Below are 27,983 nucleotides of genomic sequence, written 5' to 3'. Positions count from 1 at the left end.
TATTTATATTTGTCTAATATATGATAGTTCAGTCTAAAATCACTGAATAATACATCTTTGTTCAGTGGAAGTTTGGGGAAATTTTTCATTTTCTTTGCTGTCATTGTTAGTTTTCTGTTCCTCCTTCATGGTTGAAACAGGTGACAAGTGATTGATCACTTCCTGCAGAATATCCTTACTTTCACTAGGAGGAAGATTGCTAAAATAATACTGAGGTACCAGCTCCACGAATCTGGTGAGGAAATAAGACAAAACATTATTATTTTTTTTTAATTGAATTTTGAAATGTTTGAATAGCTATTTCCAGGCTTGTACAAAAGACACTAGCAACATGCTGATGCATACAGCAATAAAGTTGGCGTTTCAACTCAGAACCAAAGCTCTCTGCAAGATGTAGTAATACTTTGTGGTTTCAGTAGACTTGCCCTTCATGTACTCAGTCTACACTTCAGGTGATTGTTTTTCAGTTCTCAGTGCTGCAGATGGTATTAAATAGTAATTTTTCTGTATTTGAACATACTTTTGGTTCACTAAAATTATGAAAAAAACTTTCTTATAAACATTGGAAATAGAAAAGATCGGATAGTGAAATGTATATTCTTGATGAAAAGAGTTTTTTGCAGAGGGAAGACTGTAGTCTTTTCTTGAATCCATAAACAGTTGATATGGTATGATATAGCTGGCTGGGTATATAAAACATGTCGAGAAAAAGATTTGCTGGAAAACAGCTTTTCAGGGAACAAAGAAATTTCCAGCTAGATTAATCTATGAGTACACTGCTGTTTTAACTCTTCCTTGGGTTTTTTCCCTGTATATTTTACCTTGTAAGAAAATTTTGCTACTTGTAAGGTGTTTTTTCAATGGATGAATTGATTACAGTTACAGTGGCAGACATTGAGATTTACTTCAGTACCTGAACAGATCAGCACACATTAGGAAATACAAAAGGCTGACCTAAGTGTTGTTTTGTTTTGCATTAAAAGAACAGTGAGGGTGCGAGATCACAATTCTTCCCTTTTTTATTAGTTCTGATCTCTAATGCAGTGAGTGTTCTGAATGACAATGAAGATGTCAAGCAAAGCTACACACAGTGACAATACTGGCAACAAAGAAATAAAATTTGTTCCACCTATGTTCCCTAGTGAATATAAAAAGTGTGAAACCCAACAATTTCTTCACCCTTCCAGTGATGCCAACTCCTCTTGCTTGACTAGGTATGAAGATTGTCCTTTTGTTTTATGCTAATTTTACCGATTTTTTTTTTTTTAAAATTTTTCTTTTTAAACCTCCATCCCTACCTAGGATGAATCAGTTATGCTTGGAATAATTTCTCTACAGAACCAGAAGATAGCTACTTTTATGATAGAGATAAAGGAAAGGGAGAAGATGACTGGAGTTGACTTCTCCAAGCATTGCTCTCGATGTACACACGCACCCTTACCCTGTTTGTGACTTAACCGCATTTGTGGCTTTTGTGGTAGAGGTATGAGTGAAGAAGCAGTTTCACCATTGTTAACTTACAGATCAGGTGATATCTCAGAGACGACTCTGATGGAATTGTCTTCCGATATACTAAACTCGTGGAATAAAACCCACTCAGGAATCTTTCTGGTGTTGTAATAGGACGAGAAGGGATGAAGCTGGGCCACTTGTCTGTGTGTTAACATTAAGTAGTTACCTGAGCCATCTACGTCACGAGCAATCTAAAAAAAAATATGCAGAGTTATCTATTAATTAATTGAAAGTACAAGATGCATAGATCAGTGTTTGCCTATTATATTAAAACCAGAAATTAAACTTGTATTCAGATACTTTCAACAGGAGGGCCTGACCTCTTCCCAAATTTCTGTGGGAAAGCTAGGGACTGGACACTATGAAATGAGGCTTAGACTTAAAGAAAATGTTGATCTGTATACTTGAAAGGAAACTGTCTGCGACAAATGAGGGCAGGCTTATACAGTAAATGTCTGAACTTGGGTTTGAGGGGTCTGTGTGAAAACAGATGTATTTTTAAATAGTTGTAATACTTTAAAATACAATGTTTGGCAGGGCATTTTAAGTAGCATAGTTTGGAGGGGTCATTCTTGTATTTAAGTGGAGCATATTGATGTGAAGGAAAGCATGTTCCAAATGGGAATAAATTAATCCTTCTTGTTTATATTTACAATTACAGTTAAAGTACCTCATTTGGTTGAGATTAAGAAAGCTGTATATTATGTATACCTAAACATATTCCACAAGTCAATTCTCTGTTTCCAGGGTATTTTCACAAAAATAGCTACAAAAAGGAAATAAGGTCTGAGAGAATATTACAAGTTAAAGAGTTTTTTGAGGTAAAAGAGTTCTTTGAGTGAAAGGCATATTGACAGTTTTCCTCTTGCAGTGAAGTGTGCGGACTTCGTACTGTGATAGCTGAACCCCAGAGAGAAAACTGAAATTGACAGAAGTGTTTGTCTGATACAGTGTGGTAAAAATGGCTTTTATCCTTTCTGATGATCAAACGATTTCACTACCTAACTTAAGTTCTCTGGAAGCATTCTATATAAGTTAACAATGCAGTAAGATGAAACCACAATATTTTTCCTTACGTGCATAAAGTAACCAGATAAGAGAGATTTCTTAATGCTTAGTATATTTTCTTTTGATCCAAAGTCCGGTTCTGAAACGGGAAGTTCAATACGCTTCATAATCTCTACTAGTTCGGCTCTGATAATTTGTGCCATCCTCAGTGCAGAACAGCTTAGAAAATAATCACGACACCATTTCTCATTACTGTAGTCTGTGGAGGAAAAAACAGTATTTTGGCTTAAAGCAAAGTCTGACTGATAGGTACTATCCACAGAGATACTGCTCTGTAAAATGCTTTTTGACTGGTGCAATAGATTAAAAACATTTTGGAGTGAGTAGCTGTGTCACAGCTGTCCAAAATTCTGATAACAAGAGGCGTGTGGACAACTTAGTCTCATTGATGTTGCTTGTAAAGTGAGAGGGCAATACTTGATATCCTTACTTAGCTTTATAGAATTTTAGCTGTATCTTTCTGAATAAAAATATTCAAAATCCCTTATTCGGTCTGTTAAAAGTAATAGTTTCAAATAGAGTAAGTAGCGCCTCTATTTTCAGGCTTCCTGGATTCAGGCCAGGATATGGAACTGAAATCATATTTGTAGTGCTGGTGATGATCCTCCATGCTGATAAAGGGCAGATTCTCTTGGACCTCTCTTCAGCATTAAGCATGACTGAACATGAAACAATCCTACTGTCCTGTCCTAAATTTTATTTGGTATATGCAAATATATCAGTCCAGTGTCTAAATACTGGATTCAGACTAAGCGAACCTGAGCAAGGTGTTTGAGCACAGGAAAGTGCTGTGAAGAGCTTTTGTCTGCTGTGCAGTCCCCTGGCTTTTATTTGGTTTCCTGCAAATGTGTACTTTAGTACTTTCAATTTTTCCTCCTAAACTTTCCTTTTAGTTGACAGCTATCAGAAAAACACCAGAATTGTTACACTGCTGGTGGAATCAAGTCCCTTATCAACTGTGTTTATGTCATTTTACGTAGTAAACCTGGATTATGTTCTCTTACAGGAGGAACCATCTTTCTGGTTTTGAGCAATGTCATTTGAAATGACGATAGTAATAGTGCTGACGTATCCTTTTTAGATAAGGCACAGTGTTCTAGGTCACTTTCAATTAGTTATAAACTTATACTAATACTGGTTTGTAGTGGCTACTAACTTAGGTTTCTCTTCTCTCTGCAAATCAGCAATTCTAGAAAGAATCATTCAAAAAGAGTTTATGAACTAAATGCCAACAATGTGGGGATTTTGGTTTGTTTTTTCCAAATTGGTTACAATGACCTTCATTTTGTCTGGTATGGGTACACTTACATTGGCTTTCAGAGTTTGCACTGGCTTCCTTGAAGGCGTTGAAGACATTGATAAGAGTAAAGTGATCTCCTGCAGGGTGTGAGAATTTTCGCCAGCAGGTAAGAGCAATCTCTTCTGTTCCAGGAGGTCCGTGTAAGAAGCAATTAGGAGCTTAGAAAAAAATGAAGCAAGTGGTTTTTAAGACACATAGCTGCATGCACAAATCGTAACTCCACTGATATTTTTGTTTTTTTCCTTTCTCAGTTCCTTTTAATCTTCAGTGTTGGATTGCTGCTGAAGAACTGATTCTATTGCATTCATTAAGGTTTTATTTATACGGATGTTCTTTCAATCTCTTGTGTAGTTAATTTGTGCTGTAAACACAAAAGAAACTGAACAGCTTTCTCCTAGACTGATGCCGAAAGTGCTTCATAATGGCATGATCCAGAATCCAAGCATATGGTTACTTTAATATAGAAAGAAACTAAATCTATGGATGTAGTGCCTTAATTTGCTCCTATGTGTTGAAATTTGTACCTTACAGTGCATTTTACTTCTGTTGTGTACTACATAATTGTGTCTTTTGAGATGGTTGAGCTTTTTAAAAACTAGTGTGCCTATGCTCGATTGTTTACCTTTGTTCTATGGGCTTAAAAATTTTATCACGATCTTAGGCCCACTATTAAAAATCAAGCCAGCTTGAGCATAAAACCTAGTTGTTCTGTAAGGAGAAGAACTGATGCAGCTTGGTGTCCTGTGGGTTCATGTCCTTGCTGCCTACAACTCCTCAGCGCTTTCTGGGTATTCCCTCTGGGCACAGCACAGTAATGCCATGCCAAAACATTCTCTGCAGGCAAGGTTAAGCTGTGGTTGTTGAGCAGTAGATAGCTCTCAAGCATTTGTTCTGTGCTAGGGTTATTTATGCCTTAAAACCAGTTGCGTAGTGCTATGTGGTTAGGAGGCTGCTGTGGAGAGAAGCGAGACAGGTAAATACTGCTGAAGGCAACATCTCTATGTAGTACTGAGACCTGAAAGAATCTAAGTCTAGCCCTGTCCTGCACTATCTGGTGAGATCCTGAGAAGTCATTGCCATTAATTGCTATTTGAACAGCTTCTGGAGTTGCCCTCCTCTCAGTTATCCTAAAATCTTTGATTTTGTGCATCTTTGATGTATTAAGATTTCAATAGCAGCTTTCACAGAATGAAAGGGTTTTAAATATCTGGGGTTTCTGCGTTGGCTTGAAAGATTTGTCACATCAAATGGAAGAAGTTGTATAGTTAACCACCTTCTAATATAAATGTTCTTGCTCCAGACTTCGCGTGTCCGGTGTTTGGGGCCAGCTGGTTTGTCTCACACTACCATGTAGGAGCACAGGACAGAACAGTGTGGATATTTAAGGTTATGTTAGTTTTATAAAACATTTAAAGTGGAGAAGCAAGATCAGAAAGTAATTCTTTGTAGGTCAACAGTTCAATATTGTTTATAATTAGAACTTCCCCTAATTTGCTGCGTCAGTCTGTAACAAATGTACATGAATATGAGATAAGGAAGTTAATTTTGAAGGGATGTTCTGTGTATGCTTTCTGACAAAAGGTTGGAAGTTAATGGGGCATCTGAAGCATGGAATTGGAGTGCTACTTATGAATTCATTACTTGTGTTTCATTGCATGCTTAAAGTAAAGACTTAAGCAGCCAAAGATACTCATTTACTTGAAATAAGCAGGATGTGAATAACAAAAGTCTGCCTTTGGGTTGCCCTTGTGAATAGACTTCGAAAGAGTCTACGTGGATTTGGCAGGTGGCACAAGCCATGCAGTAAGACATTATTTATGAGTACCTGTTACCATGGCCGCAATGGTGAGCATTTCATCAACGCACTCAAATTCACACGAAGCCAGAATTGACTTTGACAGTTGTGGATCCAGGGGAAATTCTGACATAATGATTCCAAATTCAGAAAGGTTTCCATCATTGTCCAGGGCTGCTAGATAATCAAGATCTTCCAAAGCCTGCATCAGGCTTTCAGGAGCTAATAAAAAGGAAAGATAATTCAAATTCTTGAGAATGGCTACATATAAACAAATGCCTGAATTCTCATTATAATATTTCAGTTGTATATTTCCTATGTTAAAATGATACAAGTCAGCTTCTATCATTTCACAACTGGCAAGAAGAAAAAGTAATAAATTAGGTGAACGGAAGGCTGACAACAATCTGGAGGAAGAAAATAAGGGGTAAAATAGTAAAGGGATGCCAATAACTTTGTTGATCTTTTTTCTGTCAGAGCAGTTTTTGTTAAAAGTTGAGACACGGTGAGCGCTGAAGAGTCTATTGCACCCAGATTACATAAAAAACTCCTTGAAATATTGGCAGTCTTCAGGTATTTTTTGTGTGCATATTCGTTCTTTGAAAAGAGGGGTGGTCACGTTTGAGGGATGTTGAGAGATACACAAAAGCTCTGGGAAAGAGGATTATAACCAAAAGACAGGTATTTACAGAAGTTGTAGCTGTCTTAATCATTCTTGCAGGTATTTGGAATTCTCTTGGTTGCCTTTTTTAAAAACATTATTATTATTTTCTTATATAGTTTCTCGTGATCTCAGAAGAAAAATGGGAACACAGTAAAAGAAAATGTCTTCCCAGCAGTTGACTGTACTTTCTCACTGCACAAAATGCAATGTTCAATTTTCCCTTATTGTAGGTTATACCTTCCTTACAACCTACATAGGTAGAAGTGAGAGCAGCGAGGCAGAAAAAATAAGGAGTGAATATAGGAAAATAATTAGGTAGACTGAGAGACTAATTTGGGAAAAAAGTAGGAAATAAGTGAATTTGGGCCACACAGTGAGTAGGGAGCATCAGTACGAGATTGACCTGAACAGAGGTAAACGTGAAGGATATCCTGAGCTAATGTTTAAGATGGGGCCCTGAACAGCGACAGCAGAGGAGCACGAAAGCAGAAGTGGTGGGTTTTGTGTCTTAGATAAAGGCAAGTGGAGGCCTCCCACGAGTGTTTGGTAGGGAGTTTTGCTTCTGCATACATTGAACACTGAGCTTTCAGGCTAAAGTGCTACACGTGTCTTTTTTTCTGAAGACTGCTGGAATATCAACAATTCAGTTAATTGTTCAATTAATTCAGTTTTGATCGATAGCATATTAAGCTTAGTCTATGAGGAGTACCTCCACAAATCATAGGTATATCTTCCTCTTTCATGGATGAGGGTGAATGAAATCAACAACCCACAAGATTTGAAGACACAGAAAATGGCTTATACACACGGACATAAATGTACCTTTTTCATCAGTTATCATTACATCTTATCAGTTATTTCTTGACAGACCAAAAGATGGCATTTACAGTAGCTCTTCTGAACCTCAGCTGGGGGGGAGTAAATAACAAAGGAGTTTGACAGACTCTCCTTTCTCGTTAAGCATCTTGCTCAATTTCTCCTTTACTGTTTTTTTTCACTGTTTTTCTTTTGCTGTTCTGCATCTGAGGCAGTGGAAAACAGAACCAGCTTATGTATACCCTAGCCCTTTTACTATTACTGACTGCTTTTTCTTTTGATCAATGGTGCCAGAAGAATGTGAAGCGTTATTCTGACATTTTTTTCAGATTTTGAAAAAAATTAGTCTTAAGTGTTTTCTCAGCAACACTTTGTTCTGCTGAAAGAATGCTGTAATGAATTTAGTTGCAGTGATAAAAATACATGTCTGAAAGGACAGGATTAAATAAATCAGTACTTAAAATTAGAATTTGAGCAGGTCTGTAGGAAATCTGCTGTTGATGAAAGTAGGTCCCTTTGGCAAAACAAACAGAAGAGCTTTATGTTCAACCGTGGTGGCTACAGTTCTGGGGCTAAAGAGAGTGAACCTGAGAGCTAAGCAGAAGTTGTCAAGCCTATACTCTCCAAAAAGTAGTTGCTAGAGCACAAAAGACATTGGTGGAAATTTGGGAACTCCTGAAGTATGAAAGCTCTTTCCTCCCAGCTCTTCTCAAATGTAGATTTCTATTCCAGGTCTTCTTGTAATGGTCAGTATCTTTTATGAGTGCAAGTTCATTTAAATTCATAGCTGCTCTCCTGTCACTGCAGCAAGTTTCTCCTTATTCCAGTTTAAAGAACTGTTTGATAATTTTTCCTTGTTTTATCGATAAGAAGTTAAATTCTAGTCCCATTGAAGTTGGTGGCAGATTCCAGTACAGCAGGAGTTGGCCTCATCCCCAGCCAAGCATACCCAGCACTGGGAGACTAATGACTGCACTGGCAATTTTTCAGACTTCTGTGGGCTGTCAGTTTGCATATAAATGTCAAAAGAAATCTCTAAATAAAAAACCACCCAAAACACAACCACAGCTACCCACACAGGCAGGGTGTGTATTTGTTCTTGTATCTTCATTAGTAGATGATTAGAAATAATTTCTTGCTTGAGTTCATTAGGAACGGGAACCTGTCTTTGGCAGGCTGCGTCTGCATCACGAAGATTAAAAGCAAAGCAAGCCTGTAAGGAGCTGGTAGATGACATTTAGCCGTAACGCCGCACCTCAGGTGCCCAGCCTTCCTCCAAGAAAGTCTTGAGTTTGAGTTTTTACTTTTTTGGCAGTGAACTGTTAGTTTATTGCCAGCATTCTGTAATTAACTAGTTACAATGGAGTAAAGAAAAAAGTAAAATGGGAAGCAAGCGAGCACCTGTTGTTTTTAACCCTTTTCTGTTTCTAATGACTGAATGGAAAAAGTAGTTTATTGATTCCCCTTACGTGAGCTTTTACAAAACTTCTCCAGCTTGTAAATCTGTGTTGTGCCTTCACTTAATTTTAAAACACTTACTGTTAGTTTTCAGAGACATTCTCTCAGGAGTCTGTAAATTCCTGTTAAAACTGTGGACCTGTTTCATTTCAGTATTAGAGTTCATATCTCTGCCTGTACAGCATGGGGGGTTTCTGTCTAGAGGGAACATTTGTTATCAGACATGGGATAAAAGATGAACCCTTGCAAAAGCTAAAGTATCTGAAAAGAAAATACTTTGAAAGTTTAAAGAAATGAAAAGTAACAGCTGATGAAGAATAAGAGTCAGTGACAGGAAATAGGTATCAGTGATTGAAAATACAGGGAGAGTGAAATGGTCATTCAGGCATATAGTAATTACTAGGAAATCATGGAAAGCTAATTTCCAGAAATCAGCAAAGTAGTTTGTGCTAGAACTTAGAAAATATATGGTTATATGGCAGGCCATTTCAATCCCCCGATAGCGTCAGTAATTTGCATTTTTATGCCCTCGAGTTCGTTGCCTTGAGATTTATAAGCACAAATTACTTCCCTATTTTGCTATGAGTGTTAAAAAAAAAAAAAGAAAAGAAAAAGAAGACTCCTGGAGTTTTATTGTGTTAGGACAAGATAGTAAAGGTAGATTAAGTAGGTGAAGGAACAGTAAAAAAAAAAAAAAAAAAAAAAAAAAAAAAAAGAATAGGGCTTCCAGGTATGGGTCTGCATTTTGAGGCACAAACTCAATCAATAAAAAGCCATTGTAAGAACAGCAAATGCTCATTTGAGAGTTGTTTATGGTATGGTACCTATTTAAATAAAACCTTTGATAAAACAAAAGTAGCATAAATGTTTAGATATGGAAAGCTGTTTTTTAAAGAACAGAAACCTGCATTGTCTTAAAATGATTTCTAGCTAGCGAGTGTCATTATTTTTAGGGCTGCTTGCCAACACACATACTGGTGCCATCGAGGCAAACCACAAGGCTTTGTGACTCGACTGCTGCTTTCACAGGAGCAAAGTTAAAAAGAAGCTCTCAAGATGTGTCCTGTGCTTTCAACAAGAAACTGTCACATCTGTGGAAGTTTAAAAGGTATTTCCTTATCTGGTATTTTCTTTCCCTTACCTGAGTTTTTTTCGCTACTTAAGACTGGGTTGCTCTGGGCTCATCTCAGGAAATCTAACCAGGTTTATTTAAATACAGATCCTACTCTTGATCATACTTAGGCTTAGTAAAGTAAATATGTAAATATTATTGTTAGCACTGAAAGCATTTATCTGAGGGTTTCAAGCTGACTTAAAATGATATTCTTCATTTCTTTTTTTTTAACTTTGACACGAACAGGTAGGTTATGTTTCTAAAGGTAGCTGTGACTTTAATCGTTTCAGTATCAGTTCCTACATGGCTGAATATGTGCTTACCGTGTGATAAAATAAATATGGGTATTATTCTTGTTGCATAAGGAAGCAACTGATTTAGCAATTTCCCCAAAGTTCTGTAATAAGTGAATATTTGAGATAGGAACAAAACATAAATTTCATTATTATTAATAATCTGTTTAACTGCCATAAGGTTCTTATCTGGAGGATCTACAGGTCCTGTGTTCTGGTCTCCTATTCTGTGAACATTTTGACGATGTAAAATACCTGCTTTTTTGATAGATCTTTTCTTTCCATAGGAATAACTGTTATACAGTTAGAGCTGACATGAATGTCAGGTGAAGGGATGTTGTCTTTAAAGAGCTGATTTGCTGCTTGGCAAACAGCAAGTTTTTCCAGCTTCTGTTAGGCTTAACAGCAAGAAGAAGTGCCAAAGTAATTACTGCAGGGAGAATAGTTCTGAGGAATGGTGTTTTCTGTTATTGTTTTTTAACATTGCTCCTTGCATAGCAAACTGAAGATATGGAGAAATCTCATGCCAAGTTTTCTTCAAATTATGCAAAGATTTTTCTTCTGCAAGGACAAGCTTCTGTGTGCAAGTTTTATCTTGATTCTCTTTTTTTCCCTTGTAACGTCTGAGGTATGTTTTTTTATGGGTCTGTCGTGCTCTGATGCCACCAATTCTGTAGCTGTTATTTTGAAATTTAGCTATAATTGATCATTAAAAATTACTTTTCCAAACTCATACTTTGCAGTCTTCCCATTCCCCCTTATGCTGGTTCTTCAGTCCTCCAAACTGGCTGGAGGAGTCCCTGCTGTGCTTTCCTGCCAGCAGGGACAGCCGGGACAGAAGCTGACCTGCATTTTCCTGACATAAATCTACTGAGTCATAGCCACACACCAGGGGTAGCACTGACTGCTCAGTGAAGTCCGTTTTCTATCTGTTTTGTGTCATCCTCAAAGCACATAGATGACTATGCAATATGTAGTGCATCCACAAAGAGTATAATTTAAAGAACATTATATAATGGCGTAAAAATATTTTTAATCAGTTTGATTTCTTTTGTTACGCTCTAGTAAATGACATGAGAGTAGTCCAGCGTTAACAGTACTGGGCTACCCCTTCCTATTTTTTTGGGATGCCCTTTGTGATACCAGCTCCCTATTCTAAGCAATTGGCTACATGCAGTGTGGCATGTGCTCAGTTGTTGGGCTGTACATAGTGCCCCAACACCCATTCCTGATGCCTCCTGTCCCGTGGATATGGGACTGCTGCTAAGAGTCGGGTTGTCCACTCCATACTCTGCTTCCTCTGTTTGTTTGTTGTCTGGTCCTTACCTTCTGCTACTCCTTTTATGCTTTTCCACTGATTTGTGCAGTACAGAATATGAAGTATGTGGCCATGTCTCTGCTATCAGAAAGCTTTTCATTAGGAGATATATGATACTATTTAATTGATGAAATTCAGAAATTAGAACATCAAAGAATAAACAAGTAAACTTAAGGTAATAAATCTGCAATGAAGTGATCTCTGTCGAGCAGACCTTACATCGCGCCTTGAGTCTCTGTCTTTGACTGTCTGTTTCTGATGAAAAAATACACGAACACATTTTGTTTCTGAAACAATTTGAAATTATGTGCATTTATACAACACTTGTTGTTATGGATATTCTAGAAATATATTCTCAGTGGAGTTATAATAGCATAGCTCTCAAGTGTAATGGTATCCATGACCATCAACAAATATTTTAATCTGAAATTTGTTTATGGTAATTCTGCATGAATGCAGAATCTGCAAACTGCTTTCACCTTGATTTCTTAAGGAAATTTTACATGGCTTCATCTTTATACTGATTTGCATAGTTTAAATAAGGATTTTCCAGTGATTTAGAAAAATACATAATGTTGCTGCAATCTATGGGAAAGAATTCTTTGGTCCCATTATGTAACACAGTAAAGATCTAACTGATTAACTGATAAAAATGTAAAGACATAGCTATTATAGTGGCACAGGAATTTAAATAATGCACTTCAGAACTGCAGTGCCAAATACATTTTCATATGGCTCATGAATTCTAAAAAGGGTAACAAGTCTGCTGCATTTGCTCATCTCGATTATAGCATGAATTAAATGCAGCAGCTGTAAGCCTGACATGTTTGTTGCTTTCATAATGCAGTAATGAGTCAGAGTTAATCCAGGCTTTTATTTTTCCTCAAAGAGCAGCAGAAAAAAAACTATGCACATTGTTGTTGAGCAGAAATAAAATGTTTTACTGATCTAATTTTTGGGTTTTTTACTTATCTGCTCTATGCTCTCTGCTTCGTGTACAGGGAACAGACTGTGAAGTACTTCTCTTTGAATTCTTGCTATGAGTTTTGATGTACTTTTGATTTGTTTGTTCACCAGTTCATGTCCGTATGTTACTTTGTCATCTCAGTGAAAACATTATTTTGTTTAGGAGAAATCTACCTGGGGTTAAAAAAACCCAAAGCCTCCATCTGTTTCGGTTGTAAAGAAAACTTAAGAATGTTAGCTGAACAGAAACAGTGTGGAGGAAAGCCTGTGGTGTGTGTGCGACATGGGAGATGCTGCAGTGTACTTACTCCCTTTACTCAAAGAGAAATCGAGTCTAAGGAGGTGAAGAGACATGGAATAGCCAAGCCCAGGACAAAGTGTGCTGGGGAATCAAAAGACTATTTGTGGTTTTAGTATCTGTATGCTCTGAACAGCACTTGATTTAACTGGGTCAAAAGACAGTGCATGAAATACCACCATCTCTTTTTGTTTGCTTGTTTGTGCAGGTTTGTTTTTTTTAGTCCAGTTGATCTTGTGCCATGTTTGGTTGAGAGTGGGCAAATTGGCTTTGTGTACATCGGTAGTAGATGAGAACTGTTATGCCTAGGAGCTCGCTTAGGGTCAGAAAAGCCACATTACATGTTTTGTGAGCTTTGTTGCTCATGTTTTTCAATCAGGTCTGTATACCATCTCAGAGACCCTCTCCTCTTCCTCAGCATTCCTCATCACTTTAAGTTATGGAAGGCTTATGCAACTAAACTGACTGCAGCAGAGATAATGAAGCCCTTTGGGGAAGCTCAAGAGAGGACACTTTCTATCTCTGATAGCTGTTCTCTTCACCTCCTCTCCAACACTGTCCTGTAGTACATAATCCAGAAAGCTGTAACATCTATTTGACCTTATGATTAGCACTGAAAAAGCTTTAGGGCTACCTTTTAACCGTAGCAGAGGTACTTGGAAATGGGCATCAAGGACTGCGTGGTATGACTTTAGGGTCAGTCTCTGCTTCTGATGGAGGATGCCATGCTGCTTTGGCCGCTGGAGACCTCTGAGGCATTGAGTGTGTGCGGCAGGTTGAGGCTATCTCAGCACAGAATGAGAAAACTTGGACTTTCACAGGCTGAGATCATTGACTCAAAGCTCTCAGGAGGCTGAAGGGCCCAAAAGAAGGTTTTATGTGCTTGAAAGCTTGACATCTGTTTTGAGTTCTGTCAGCTGGTCTAATTCAATAACAATACAATAACTCTACTTACAAATTTGCTTACTTCAGTATTCCTGGTTCTTTCAGACAAATGTATTTCACACTGTCTGTTCAGATAGTGTGAGCTTTATAGGTATCTGGAGAGTTGTGGTAGGGATATAACTTAAGTGGTAGTAGGAAAGAGGTTCGTTGCCCACTCAAAAGTGGGAAGGAGAAAGCCCCAGGGCAAAGAAAGACAGTGTGTGATCTATCCTAGGATAAAGGAAGAGTTGTACTAGACAATTAAAGTAATGTTTCAAATGTTTAATTATGTGGGGCCTTAAGACAGGAAGGGGACCAGGAAATTGTGTAGACTTTCTGATCTTCTTTCAGTGGACCCCCTAGAGGGTTTGTGGGATTGTTTTCTTTGTTCAAACAGTATGTCTAACATTCCTCACGCTGTTTCAGTCATTCTTCGAACTTTTCAATACCTTGACCACGCACTTTTGATCTAGTTAGCAAAAACTTTTTCGTATTTGATGCTCGTCCAAGTAAAGCTGATGCATTTATCAAATGCCTTTACAATTTTGTACATGTCAGCAAGATGCTTTCTTCAGCTGCATTATCTCAAAAATACAGACAAAACTTAGAATTCCTACATCTGTGAAATCCTTAAATGCCTCTAGCATTTCATTCTCTCTGAATACCAACTGTCTCCATTGTGCCTTTAAATCCAAAAGTACTGAATGCTTTTCTTAATGTAACTTTACTGATTCGTTCTACAGTTCAAGAACAATTTTCTTCATATATCCAATAAAAGCACTAATACGTTTTAGAATTTTATTTTATTTTTTTACTTTCTAAATTTGAGTGAAAGCCACTGTATTCCATAACCATTTTGCATAAAGTTCTCCTAGATTCAGCGCAAGAGGGGACACTCACAAGGCCAAAATGCTCCGATGCTTATCAGTCTTGAATTAGTTACCACTCAGACTGGCAATGCTTTTTTTACATTTCTTTTAGGCATATTTCTGCTAAACAGGCAGACAAGGAAAAAGTAGAATAAATTCTACTTTAAAAGTTCACTTACAGTCAATCACAACATCCAACAGTGGAAATTAGAGTGATTAATTACAGTGCCCAACATGTAGAAGACAAGCGATCATTCTAATTTCGCGTATGTACGTGAGAAAAGGGAGGATAATGTAAGAGTTCTTTCTGTTTGCACTGGAAAATTATCATAAATAAAGCTAACAATAGGTCACATGATCCCCAAACCAATGAAACCAGCGGTATTTCCCTCACTTTAATTGGCTTCAAATCAACAGCAGAATTTGCAGTGGTACTTGGGTTTTGTGGTAGATTGGAATGGAGGAGAATATCCCTCTATAGAAAAAGCCCTAAGAAGTCAGAAATATAAAAAAAAAAAAAAGCGCAACCACTTTCTTCACACTGTTGCCTCCAAATTCAGACTATTCCCTGTCTAGTATTGAAAGTTTGTTTTATAAATAATAAAAGTATAAAGTATATTTTATAAATAATAATGTCCTTAAGTAGCAACTTATTGTAAATTGAGGGGAAGATGCTGGAGATGAAGAAGAAGAAAGCTGATTTCCTCTAAATATATCTCCTAGGTAACAACAGTAGTTTATTTGGGTTGTAAACTTTTGATTCAAGGAATGTATTTTGTGAGACAGCTGTACAGTGCCTTGTACAACGGGACACAAATTTTCTTTGTGGGTTCCAGGAAAATAATATGAAACCTAGATGAGAACATATTTAGAATATTGATTTTTTTAATTATTTTTTTTTTCCAATACCATTCAGATACTTTATGGTCTTTTCCAGAGCATACAGTTCATGCACGGTACCATTTTTCCAAGCATAACTATTGCGTTGTGAACTGTTCTAGCAGGTAAGTGGTAAAAGCAGTGGCAATATTATTACAAGTACTTCAATAAAAAAGAGTACTGTGAATAACAGGGCAAAATAAGCCTTTAAATAACTGCAATAATAATAATAAACTTATGGAAAATTGGTGCATCATCATTACCTGGCCTGCTTATGAAGTCACAGTGTCCTAAGCCTGCTATATCCATCCTCTTCAGGAAGAGAACCATGCTAGTTAGGTTTGATTCCTGTATTTTGGCTGGTAGATGTGGTTTCATTTCTTTGTATGTAAATTCTTCAGGATACAAGCAGAAGAGTTTTCCTGGAAGAGATTTCAGGAAAATTACCCTTTTTTTTTTTTTTTTTTTTTGCATTGCCACATTGATTTTATTAATAATTTGAGCTAATGGATTTAAATTTTGAGCTAATAATTCTACCTGATGAAGACATGCCCAGAATTTGTTTATGCATCTCTGCTTGACTTTTGCTGATAGGCTGCGTTATAACAGAGTCTGCTCTGATTCTAGGATTGTACACCTTTAAATGAAAGAGATATTAAGCATCAGTAAGTAAGTGAAAACTACAAAAATATTAATGGTCTGTATTGAATTTTTGCCTAGGTCATTTTACAGAAAGTGTAGTAACAGTTTAATTTCTTTTTATACTATGTATTTCACCAGCTTTGAAATGAGAATAGTCAGCGCTTTGATAAATTGACAGACACGCTTTGCAATAACTCTGTAAATATACTGTAAGATAAATGTCTTTTTTTGATGAAATGTACCTCGATAAAGACAAAATATACATCTACGGTATCATCAAGAAAAGCATTGAAAAAGATTATTTATTCCTTCCAATGAGAGAGTCCCAGCATTTTCTGATAACATTTAGTTCCATAACTCCAGATTTTTATCTTAATACTGAAACCTTTTAATTCAGCACAGGAAACAAGGACTGTAACAAAGATGTACAATGCCCCATTTTATATTTTTCTTAGCTTTTTGATTAAACTGAGGAGCCAATTCGCTCACTGTTCTGACCACAAGATGATGTCCCTAATCTTTGGTATTATATGGCAAGACATACCACATCTGCATAAGGCAACTTTATAGTCATGTCGTCTGAATTGACTTTGTCTACTTTAAGCAGGGTTTTAATAAAGAACATAAAATGTGCTTTAGTGCAGGGGACAAATTTCTTTTCCTCCAGGTAAATTTATCGTATATCTCAACTGCAAGGCTTATGTGGGATTTTGTTCTGCACAAAACTTTGCCTTTTCTCTCTATGTTCAACTGACTTTCAGCCATATGGATGGAATGTGAATTTGAATTGCTGAGGAATAAATATTAGAGGACTGAACTTCAGCTGTTATGACAAAATAATTGAATTAAAGGGTTAAAAATGCATAACCGATAGAGGTGATTTGGTGGCCATCAGACCTGTGTTGAAATTTATTTGTTCCCGTCACTTTGTATTTCTGATTCACAGAAGTCTGAAAGCACTGAGTTTCACTTTGGGCTTCAGATTACTGTGGAAGTGAGATTAATTTCTGCCATCCAAGACAACTGTAATTTCAGAAATAAGTGGAGTTATGCATGGTCTAATTGAAAACTGCTTTAAGGCTTTTGTTCATTTCACACAAAAGCATGACAATTCTTTTTTTCCTCGACTTGAGGCTGAGTTAGTTTATAACCCCCGAATGAGAACCCTTGACAGTGACACTGTTAGACACAGGTTTTTTCCAATGAAAATGAGAGATAGTGGTAGTTCCCAAGCTTTTCCCTAATCAGGGGCTAATCAGGATTAATGATCCCCAATAAAAAATTCTAGGAACACTTTAATTTTGATGATTCCATTCTGGATTATATAAAGGAACTGTATTATATTGGGTTTTTTTCCTGTTACTGGATTTTTTTATTTTTTTTTTAACTAGCAAAACACATGGGATGGTTACAAAGCCTTTTCAATTCATGTAATGACTTGTTCCTACATAGTCACTCATTCTTTAGAACGTCAGTTTTGTATAAATGAAAGAAATGAGATATGCTTTTGCACCTGCACTAAACCTTCCCAGGATGAGGTGGAAAACAAGAACTGAGGACATACTTAGAATGAACTGTAAAAGGTCAAAGATTAATTCGATAAATCGCACCATTTTGAGGTACCTGGGTGGAAGCACATTTCCAGAAGGAGCATCAGCAGTTTTACAAAGAAGTGGTGTTCCCTGTGTGAGCATCCCTTGGCCTCATATGATCTGTGACACTACACTGATGTAGTACAAAGACAAAGTTGTTAAACAAGGGATGAGGTCAATCTACTAAACCAGGTAATCTGCCAACAGGTAGACAAGAACTGATTGTATTTTGCTCTGTCTATAAGATACAGATAAGATAATTGTGATTGATAGGCCAAAACTAAGGTGAGATATAATTTGCAAATTAAGTGTCATTGCTTTGGTGCCCAAATGAGTGGCGGTTTCAGAGTGTTAATCTGGCTTTAGAAACTTGAAAGTTCTGTTTTCTGACTGAATTTAGGAAGTAATTTTGTTTTCTGGCTTGGTTTTCACATGAGATGTCCATGAAAGTTATCTAAATTTTGTTAATTTGAATGTTAAAAATATTATAGAATCTGATTTATGAAAGAATAGAAAAATGTTTGATCCTTTAGAACCCATTTGCACCAGTCTATTAGCTGCACATTTCCCTTTCCCCCATCCTGAAAAAAACTTATAGTTAATTTTTGGCATACTGATTTTGGTTAACTTTACTAACCTTTCTCCTTTCAACACCGACATCAATGACAAAGGTTACATTTTTAATCCAAATCAAAGATTCTCCAAAGCTCGTGGTGAGTAGCACTTTTCTTCTGTATTTTTTGCAGCATTTCTGTTTGTCTTGATTTGGTTTGGGAATTAGGTCTTGTTTTGTGGGGTACAAAGGAAATGGGATGAGTTCTCCAAGGTCGGGATTTAATTTAGACTGTTCCTGTCTAATCATTTGGTAAGCTTTTTCGATTTCCTGCAATCAGGAGAAAGATTTTAATTTTTTTTTTTTCTCATGAGTATGAAAACCAGATATCCATATTTAATTTTAAAGCAACTTTTTTAATCCTAAAATGAATTCTAACTATGTATCAAACTATTAACAACATTTAAATCTCATATGATTAATAATTAAAGGGGAAAAAAAGGGAACAGAACTGCGTATAAGAATTTACCAACTGTACCTGCTAACTAGAGACCAGGGAAAAGCTGGGCTGTTTTTTGAAATGTCTTTTTCTCCTCTGTAGTTTTCAAAATAGTCTTCTCTGGCCTTAATCATATCCAAACCAATCTCCAGGGGAAGGCAGATGTGCAAAAATATAGTGTAGGAATAGCAAGGCTGAGAAATTATGAAACAGTCACTAAACTTTATGTAGGACATGTAGGATGCATCTGCATCAGTCATTTAGTGCCAAAGAGTTTGATGCAAATTTGTCATGTGTGCAGGGCCGGTAATGCTGTAGCACATATTCAGGAGCTCCACTGGTGTGTCCAAAATGTTTTTTCTTCTGCTGGAACCAGATTTATGCACGTGGGTGCCCTGAGTGGCGGTGTCCCTTGGGAAATAGCTCTCTGCCCGTGCATGGGTGCTCCTGGAGTCAGAACAGATCACTGCAAATCACTGCTCCAACCCTCTGCAATCCCGACTGTCCCCATCACTGGCGGAGCTGAAATGGCAGACCCCCTCTTTGGGTCACTTTGGAAACTACTGTTACGTTCTTAGTCCAATTACAATATGTAAAAAGACCAAAGCATGCAGAAACCTCCCTGCTTTACCTTACCTGTTATGTTTAAGAAGATAGAAATATTGTAAAGGTTTTCATTGTGGTTTTTTTCCCCCTAATGATTAATAAACTCTATGAAGACTTAATAAGGTCAATAAAATGTCCATGTGCTAATGGGACATCGCCTTTAAAACAGTCCACAAATTCAGAGGTCAAATATAAATTGTAAAAAATTTTTTTGTTCTTTTTTGAGTCTTTTTTCAAAAATAGTTTCTGTTGTGAATGATTTCTTTTAAAGGTATAAAAAAATCATTCATAGACTTGTTCAGTTTGAGAGGGATTTTTTTTTTAAAAGCATTTTTATTAGCAAACATTTTTCAAAATAGAAAAACTAGATTGAGTTTCTATATGTGAGCAACACTACATTCATAGTATTTATAGGTTGAAAGTATTCTATAAAAATTCTTATAAAGATATGACAGTGGCATCTAATAGCAAGGCTGGCATGAAGAAAACGCATTAATCTTAATGTCCTTAGTTTATTCAGATTTTTGTTCAGTTTAAAAGATAGTGGAGTGCTAAGGAACAGTGAGCCATTAGCAATAGGAAACTTTAAATCACAGTTAAGCAAGAATGCATGGGATGTGAACTGTGCAGTTAACAGTTCATAATGAGTGTTTTGTTCATCATGAGAGGGAAAACCAACTAATCTGTCCTTGGCAAAAAAGAAATTATTATTTTAGTATTGTGGGGGACTTGCCTATCAAAAAAAAAAAAAAAAGAGGCAGAAATAAAAATTTGTTCACGCTCCTTTGAAATGGAAACACTATGTGTTTTTTCTCTAACATTACGTATTGTAAATATGGGAACTGATACAGAGAATTCATTGATTCATCATTTGTAAAATTTGTGTCTATAAAGTTTACAACTGTTTACTAGCACTATTAAAAGTGTTACATATCCATTCCCCTTTTTACAGTGAAAATCAACACGACCTGGGTAGTTTGTGGTAATTTATCTTTGCATGTGAAAATTCATTATCTCCTGGAGCTACTAAGGTGAGTTTGTTGTTCTAAAGCACATTTAATGATACAAAGTGGAAGGTTGCAGATCACTATCAGGAAATAAATAGTAATAAAAATTTATAATAATTTCTAGTCTTAAAATGTTTATTTGGTGGGAGATTGCTTTGACAGCTATAAAGTACTGTGAATTTTTTCTGAGAAGGGTATGATTGTGCAATCCTGGCAGCAGTGAATTTAGGGCATCTCTGCTGTCTTCAGGGACTCAAAGACACCTGTATTTAGAATAGCCAAGCCCATGCAGGTTCCTGGGTTATCTGTGGCACCTCCAGAGTGATATTTGCCTCCTGCTCTTACGTACACAAATATGTGGGGAGTTTGCAGCCATAAAGGAGAATGCAAATAGAAAGATCTTGTAAGCAGGTTGAAGATAACATTCATATGAAGTAGGACATTTATGCAAACTGGACGTACGTCCATTCCTGCAAAACAGGGATAACACGAGGTGTGGTACAGCCAATGCCAGAATAGGTTGCAATGTATTAACTCCCTGAATCTATTGCCCTTGTCCCTGTATGCTGTCTTTGCTACTTTTTGCATCATGCAGAAGGATGATGGCCTACAGAAAATCTAATAGTTCCTTGTATTAGTTTATGATATATATAAAAAAAATGCAGCATTAGCTTCTTTCTTTGTAGGAAAAACCTGAACCGATAAAAACTGTTGGCAATGTCCAGAGTCTTAGATACAGATATCTATAGGTCATGCAAAAACACAGATGTAAATTGTTTCTCAATTAAAATCAGAAATATTGGAATCAGTTAATAACTTACTTGTTCGCATGCTAGAAAGATCACAATGTCACCCTTCTCTTTTGTGTGGTGTATCTCAAAGAGCAGTCTTAGTGCAGACAGAAAGTGGTCTTTCTGAATGCTGCAAGAGTATACCACCTCTGCATGGTGTTTGCTTTCCACCCTTATGACGGGGACGCTGCCGTAATAATTCTGCAGTTTGCTGGACATGTGAGGCGCAGTGAGTATTACCAGCCTCAGTTCTGGTCTTGATACCAAGACATCTTTAAGAAGGCCAAGTAACGCATCTGTTGCAACAGTTCTTTCATGCACATCATCCAAGATGATGACGCCATAATAGTTCAGAAGAGGAGCAGACATCATTTCCCTTTGTAGCATATCATCTGTACAGTATCTGCAACATACAAACAGAATACTCTACAAAGTTTCCTGGAATATTCAGATTTGTTTGTAAGAAATTCGGGATCTTTGGGACAGCTTGGTTCTTTCTGTTCTAACAAGAAAGATTTGATAAGAACAGAGAGTATTTTGTAGACAGTATCAAGCCTCAACTAAATGTTTAAATTCCTCTTTAAGTAGCTAGAAACTCAGTGTAATTCAATGACACTAAATGGCACTGTGGTTGAAAGGATGCCTTAGGCAAAAGAAGAAATACTTCTGCCCTGAAATCATAACTTACACTGCTTTTCATCTTCCAAACTGTCTAAACATGCTGCATGCCATAACTGATTCTTGAGGAACTAATACTTTCAGATAAGGAAAAGATGGAGTACACGCGCACTTGAGGCAGTGCCAGAACAAAGATTAGAGATTAATTCATATCGTAATGCCCTCCTCACTTTTATCCCTATTATTCCTACTACTGAAAGTTTTTTAAAAGAATATTTTTTTGTTGTTGTGGTGTTGCTCAGCAGGACTTTGACTCTCCTTGAACCAGGTGTTGATGTGTGAGAGGATAGGATTCATCTCCCTTTCACATCAGGAGCGGCTGCGGGAAGATGTGCTGCAGGATAAGGGTGACATAGTTCTCCGTGAAAGAGAAAAGACGTGCAAAAGGAAGAGCGATTGAACTTGATTTTCAGAAGTGGTGAGAGTCCTTTTCTCCACTGCAAGTCAGTGGGAGCTCACACGGCGGGGAAAAAGGCTTATAATCTAGATTTTACAGTTTGTTCCTGCCATATTAAGGAACCAGAGAAAATAACTCTCCTAACTTCCAGAGAGGCTCAAAATCTGAATCCCTGTGTTGCTGCTGTCACCTACCTATATTTAATGCATTAAGTGTATTTCTTATCTCTTAAAAATCCTCCTAAATGCTTTTTTCTATTGTTACTGAATATACCTTTTTCTAGCCGTGAGTTTTGATTGCTTTTAAATTCCACCTTTACTTTGTGATAGATTATCCCATGTTCTCTTATGGTTATAAACACTCCTGTTCCGGAAAACCGAGAAAGAAAAAGTGGAATTGAGGTCACCGAGGTGCTTAATGAAGTTTTGTAGACGGTAACCTTGCCCACTTAAATCTCTACTACAGTTTAGAACAGAATACCTCCTTCAAGCCTTTTACAGCTTATTGATTAATTGCAAAACCTGCATTTTAAAATGTTGTGTGCAACTTTATAAAGCAGCGTTGTTTTTTTTGTTTTCATGCTGTGTGCAAAAACCTTTTGCAACTATAGCAGTGTTCCTCCGCAGTTGTTAGGTTGTCTGTCCTGACCACGTTAGGGGAGTGGTGCAATGAAGAACCTGAGGACTGGAGTGCCGTCAGCTGCAAACTTTCGCACTTGCAAAGAACTGTAAGCTTCATATTAGTTTGAAGGCATTACAAACTAAACGCACAAACCTCAGGATGGTTTCTGTTGTACAGCAGCTTTCAAATGGGACAAAATACCCCACTTCATGGCCAACGTTGACATCCATTTCATCAGCTACGCGCAGTGCCAGCCACACCGCTGTCTGCTTTTGTACCTGCGTGCATACGACTACGCCGTGTTGATAGTGGACAGAAAGGCAATACTCAGCACACCACTGAGGAATCTGTAAATACGAAAACAGATGTATTTGGTATATAACACAGTTATCGGAGACTATAATGCAAAACAAGTAGATAGTGTGGAAGAACTAAATCAACCTGAGCACCTGCTGCTTACCGTCTGCCTGACTACTGATGGATAAGCTGCAGCTGACACAGAAGTTATCTGCCTTGATAAATGTCAATATGCATAATTTTTTAAGGAGTCAAGAGTTGGAGTGACATGTGCTAGAAGGTTTACCTGAGAGTTTCTCAACTGGACTCAGATTAGTTCAAATATATTGCAGAAGGGACAGATTTGGCCTCTGGGGAGCTGGTTACACTGGCAGTATCATTCTTAAGCATGTCCGGATTGATCCAACAATGTTAGTGCAGTTGTTGTCAGGGGTTTCTCAGCTGGCTCAGTGGTAAACCTGTGTATGTTGTATCATATTCAGGTGCTTGACATGAGAAACATGTCCCAGGAAGAAGAGGATTTCAAACTGACAAATGGCACAGTAAATATATGTCATTTCAGATTAATTACTCTGTAAACAAAGATAACTGAAACTGAACTGCTCCAGAAACTTATGCAGTAGCTCTCTAATTTATATATTTACAGTAGAAAATCAACACTAGAAAATATTAATGTGCATGTCATGAGAAAGTAAAATTACATTATAAATATTATATTAGTGAAAGTATTAGGTTTCAAATCCTTTACTTCATCAAAATATATAAACTAGGTGCATCAGCCATATATCATTTATTTCTGTATAGTAATTTATGTTTCTAAAAAATTTTTAAAAATCAGCCAGCAATGTGTTACATCTTACTAAACTTGTTTAAGGACAATTTAAAAAGCTAACATTTCTTGGCAAGTAGTTTATTGTTATACAAATTTTGTTTTGTATAAATTACAGTCCATAACAAGGAGTAAAGACTTTGGACTCCAAAAAATATTCCAGGCACCAGGTGGGTGTGTATCCTTTGTACAGGAAGATAGGAATTTTCAATGAGAAGTATGATGTCTCTGGTTTGATATGTGATCTCTAGCAGTGTCCAACATCAAAGTCTCTGGCAAATATGAGAGTCCCTGCAACAGTAATTATCCTACAGCTTTACCTGCAGGAAGATTTTTTCCTGATCCCAGTCATAAACAATCATGCTTTGGCTTCCAACATTTGCTTGAAAATTCTCTGCTTACTTTGGTAACAGACTTAGGTGGTTATATATTATTACAACACAATTTGATAGTCCTTGTGGATATTTGTGTGTTTAGAGTCAACTGAGATCTTGGCTGCAGTGATGTCTTTTAACACGAGTTAGGTAAAGTAATTGTGAATTCTTGGAAAAAGCATTTGCTCTTGGCTCAAGTGAGGGAAAGACTATTACTTCTTCCTGAGAAACAGCCCGACTGATTTCAATCCTTCATTCCCTGAAAACTTTTTCACCTTCTTGTGACCTGCCTGCAAATCCGTTGTATTTCTTGCCTGATATAGCACTAATCAGAACCAAAACACAATTTCCAAGTAAGAATATGCATTGAATCCAACACAGGCATTGCAGAGTTTACCATTTCCCCAGGTGTTCAATGTGATGATGGACAAAAATAGGGTAAAACGACAAGTTTAGTCAATATCAGGGAGGAGGCAATAAAATTTTCCAGTGGAACAAACTAGCAGCCAAATGTAGAAGGAATGATTTATTGATAAGATACTAAAGCAATCTGGAATAAGTCCTAAAGTGTTTTGCACTTAGCCTTGGCCTCTCTGAAGACAGTAGAAATACACCTGTAATTTCAGTAGGGAAGCATTTTAGCTGATACATTCTGTAATACATTTTAAAGGATACAGTTGATAGTTTTTCAAGTTGAGATGTGATATTGTGATATACAAACAAAGCAATAATTTACAGTGCACATATTGATAGATACAGGAAAATTCTCTGCAGAACTTTTCTAAGGTTATTTGTATATTTGGTTCTGAGTTCTGAACTATAGTAGTTAATGTCTGTGGTCTTCAGTGTTCAGAAAGGGCTTGATATTTTTAAATTTATTATTTAGTATAAAAAACAATTGTAGTTTGAGATTTTTGGCAGTTGTTTATGACACTGTGTCAGACAATCACAGTCTGAGAAGTGTTACTCTTCAGTGCTCAACTTACCCTGATGTCCAAAAGGCACCACTAACCAAGTAAAAATGGCTTGTAACGCACAAACATGAAGTAAGTGTCAATTGTATGTGAGTATTTGAAGAAAGTTATTTAAATGTATGCTCATATATATGTATTTTACATCTATATTTGACTGCATTTCTCTTTTGTCACCTTCTGTATTTCACTTTCCCCCTCTGGCCTTAATACCTCAGATTATAATAGATGACTGCATATCTGTTTCTACACTGAGAACTGCTAAACTCAATACAACTATGTGCATGTACACCACAGCTGAATTCTTAAGAACTGGATGTTCTTATATTGCAACACCGTACAGCACTCAGCACAGCAACAGTCCTCTACTAACAGTAACCAGGTACTACTGTAATATAATTTTGGATATTTGTGTGCCTAATATGAATAAAGAGCAACAACAATGGATAGTAAATTAATTGCAATTTTTTTTTCTATTTTAAAAATATGTAATATTAGTAAAGTAGTAATAGTAATTTGGAAAGGTGTACAACATTAAATGTTCTAAAAATAATTAAAAAAACCCTCAATCAAGTATATTGTACTGACCTGGGAGCTCTTGCCAGTCTTAGCATCTCCTGACACAATCACAATTTGATTATGAAGCAAACTTTCCATAAAAGTATATTTCTCTTTCCATACTGGGAGTTCTTCTCTTTCTTTCATAAGTTTATAATAACGGGAAGAGTAAGGCAAGCCATCAAAAGGATTAAGCTCTAAATCTTCTCCACAGACTAGTATTTCCTCTTCATCACCATCACTGCAGTCAAGTAATTCTGAAAAGCAGTGGATCTCTGGAGAAAACGTTAAAACCTCCATTTTTCTTACATATATTATTCCCAGCGAAAACACATTAGTAATGGAAGGAGTCCTTTGTGTACTGATTGATCATTCAGGCCCTCTAACCCTGCGGAAATCCATTTCTGCTTGCTTCAGGATTAGTATTTCCCAGCTCTTCAGTTTCAAAGTTCAGTCTTCAGGTCCAGCTGCCTTCTTTGTGGTCTGTTTGTCACACTTCCAGTGGTTTAATAACCCGAATGAGCATCAAGAAAATATATTTAAAAAATCATCCAAACGCTTCAAAATAGCGGTGATTAAAGCAAAAGACGTTAAACAGCTGAGTAGCTTTTGCAGTTTAGTAGCACGTTAAAGCCAGACCAGGAGCACCAGCCAGTGTGTTTGCTCGTGCTCTTGTCTGCTGTGGCTCGGCCAGGCTGGAGAATAATTGGGAAAGAGCACGCTGAGCCTGACCTTTATCGCTCCCGCCTGTGCCCCGGCTCCCGTGAATAGGAGGCTACGGGGCGATTATTGTGATTGCAGAGATGGTCATGTGGCCGGCTAATCCCGGCACAATGGGGTTCACCCCTGGGTGCAGCAAAAACAGCACAGGGGCTGCGAGCGTGCAGTTAACGGGAGGTAACTGCTGCCTGAAAGCTTCCGTCACGGAGAACCAGTGGTTTTATTTTATGTTATTTGCAGTGTTTTAAAAAGTCAGAGTAGTAAAGAGTCTTTTTATGTACTCTGTGTATTAACTCAGAAATCTTGTGAGGCTTTAACAGCTTTTGCCACAATTAAAAATCTAAAATATGCTTAACACATTAAAAAAAGCGGAGGGACGCCAATTCTAGTCATTCAAGGGCATCAGAAGTGACCTTGAAAGATGGGGGAAGAATGAATTACTGATGTAAAGTAACTCCAACTCTTAGAATTCAAAAGTAACAAAATAGAGTCTCCTAATCTTGACTGATCGGTACTGTAACACAAATATGAAATAACATTTTTTATTTTAGTTCCAGAGGCAAGTCTCCTGTTGAACAATGATACTGATAATGTCTTGATGAACAGACTATGAGCAGAATGCTTGGGTGCTTTTTCTATATCCAGCTTTTTCTGTGCTAAGTCATATAATGAAAGTTATTGCTTCTTCTTACAAATTTTTCTTGTTTCGTAGCTTTGGACCATATTGGCTACAATGCTATTAATGCATTCTCTGATGGCAGCAGCATAGAAAACCGACAAAGAGAAGTAGGAGAAAATGTTTTGTTCAGCAGTCTGAGTATCTCAATCCAAATGAGATAAGTCTAATTATATGCTGCTCACAAACCAGGCTGATTATCAGCAATTGCAGTGGCTGGCAGCAGAGACTGACAAACTGCCCAGTTTGAGGACCAAAACCAAACGTGATCTTCTGGAGGAGCATCTCTGAAAGGCAGAAGGACCAGGTGGTTCACCTGCCCACTCTGTGGCATTACGGTACTGTAAAACACGCTTTGGACTAACCATCAGCGGGGACATACCTGATACCTGTGCAGATGGCCGGATGACGTCACGATTTTCGTGAAAAGGAAACTGAATTATGTCACATTCAGCTGAATGTGGAAGTCACTTTTCCTGTGACCTTAGTGGATCACTTGTCTTGATGTTTTATCTGATTTTTCTGTTGCGTCCTTCCTATTTATTGTTGCAAACTCACTACTGTTGAGATCTGTGCCTCTCAGATGTGGTTGAAATCACTCAATAAGGCATAAATGTCACGAGGGGTCTGACAGCGCAGCCCTACAGACATTGGTTTTTGTGGAATTCAGCTTAAAATGACACGCAGCAGACAGGTGAATTGCTATTATCCTGCTTGTTTTTCACATGCTTAGCAGCAGTAGCAGTATGTGCCCTTTGCTTTCCTCAGTTGCAGTGTGAGCTTATTTTCTTCAAAACATAAGAACTGGGCAGCAGTATTTTCTGGTTCATTGAACAAATTCGAATGGTCACACCACAGCAATTTCTTTGTTTTTCCTTTTCGGTACCTGTAATGGAAG

The 27,983-nt window shown here is 37.2% G+C and overlaps 1 protein-coding gene across 1 annotated transcript; it reads right to left on the bottom strand.

Moving 5' to 3' along the window:
• Positions 1-39: 39 nt before the first annotated feature.
• On the bottom strand, positions 40-25,989 carry DHX32 (DEAH (Asp-Glu-Ala-His) box polypeptide 32). The gene is made up of 11 exons (XM_009892750.1): positions 25,720-25,989; positions 22,814-23,007; positions 20,995-21,367; positions 18,146-18,391; positions 15,812-15,911; positions 15,538-15,696; positions 5,706-5,897; positions 3,889-4,038; positions 2,589-2,779; positions 1,522-1,703; positions 40-232 (listed from the first exon to the last, which is right to left on the bottom strand). Exons 1-11 carry the CDS (start codon positions 25,987-25,989, stop codon positions 40-42), a joined length of 2,250 nt encoding a protein of 749 aa, XP_009891052.1.
• Between the last annotated feature and the right edge of the window lie 1,994 nt (positions 25,990-27,983).

This window comes from Charadrius vociferus, unplaced genomic scaffold (genome assembly GCF_000708025.1).
Source record: "Charadrius vociferus isolate BGI_N301 unplaced genomic scaffold, ASM70802v2 scaffold38, whole genome shotgun sequence".
NCBI lineage: Eukaryota > Metazoa > Chordata > Aves > Charadriiformes > Charadriidae > Charadrius > Charadrius vociferus.
The sequence above is the reverse complement of the archived record's forward strand: the minus strand, read 5'-3'. Positions and strand labels throughout refer to the sequence as shown.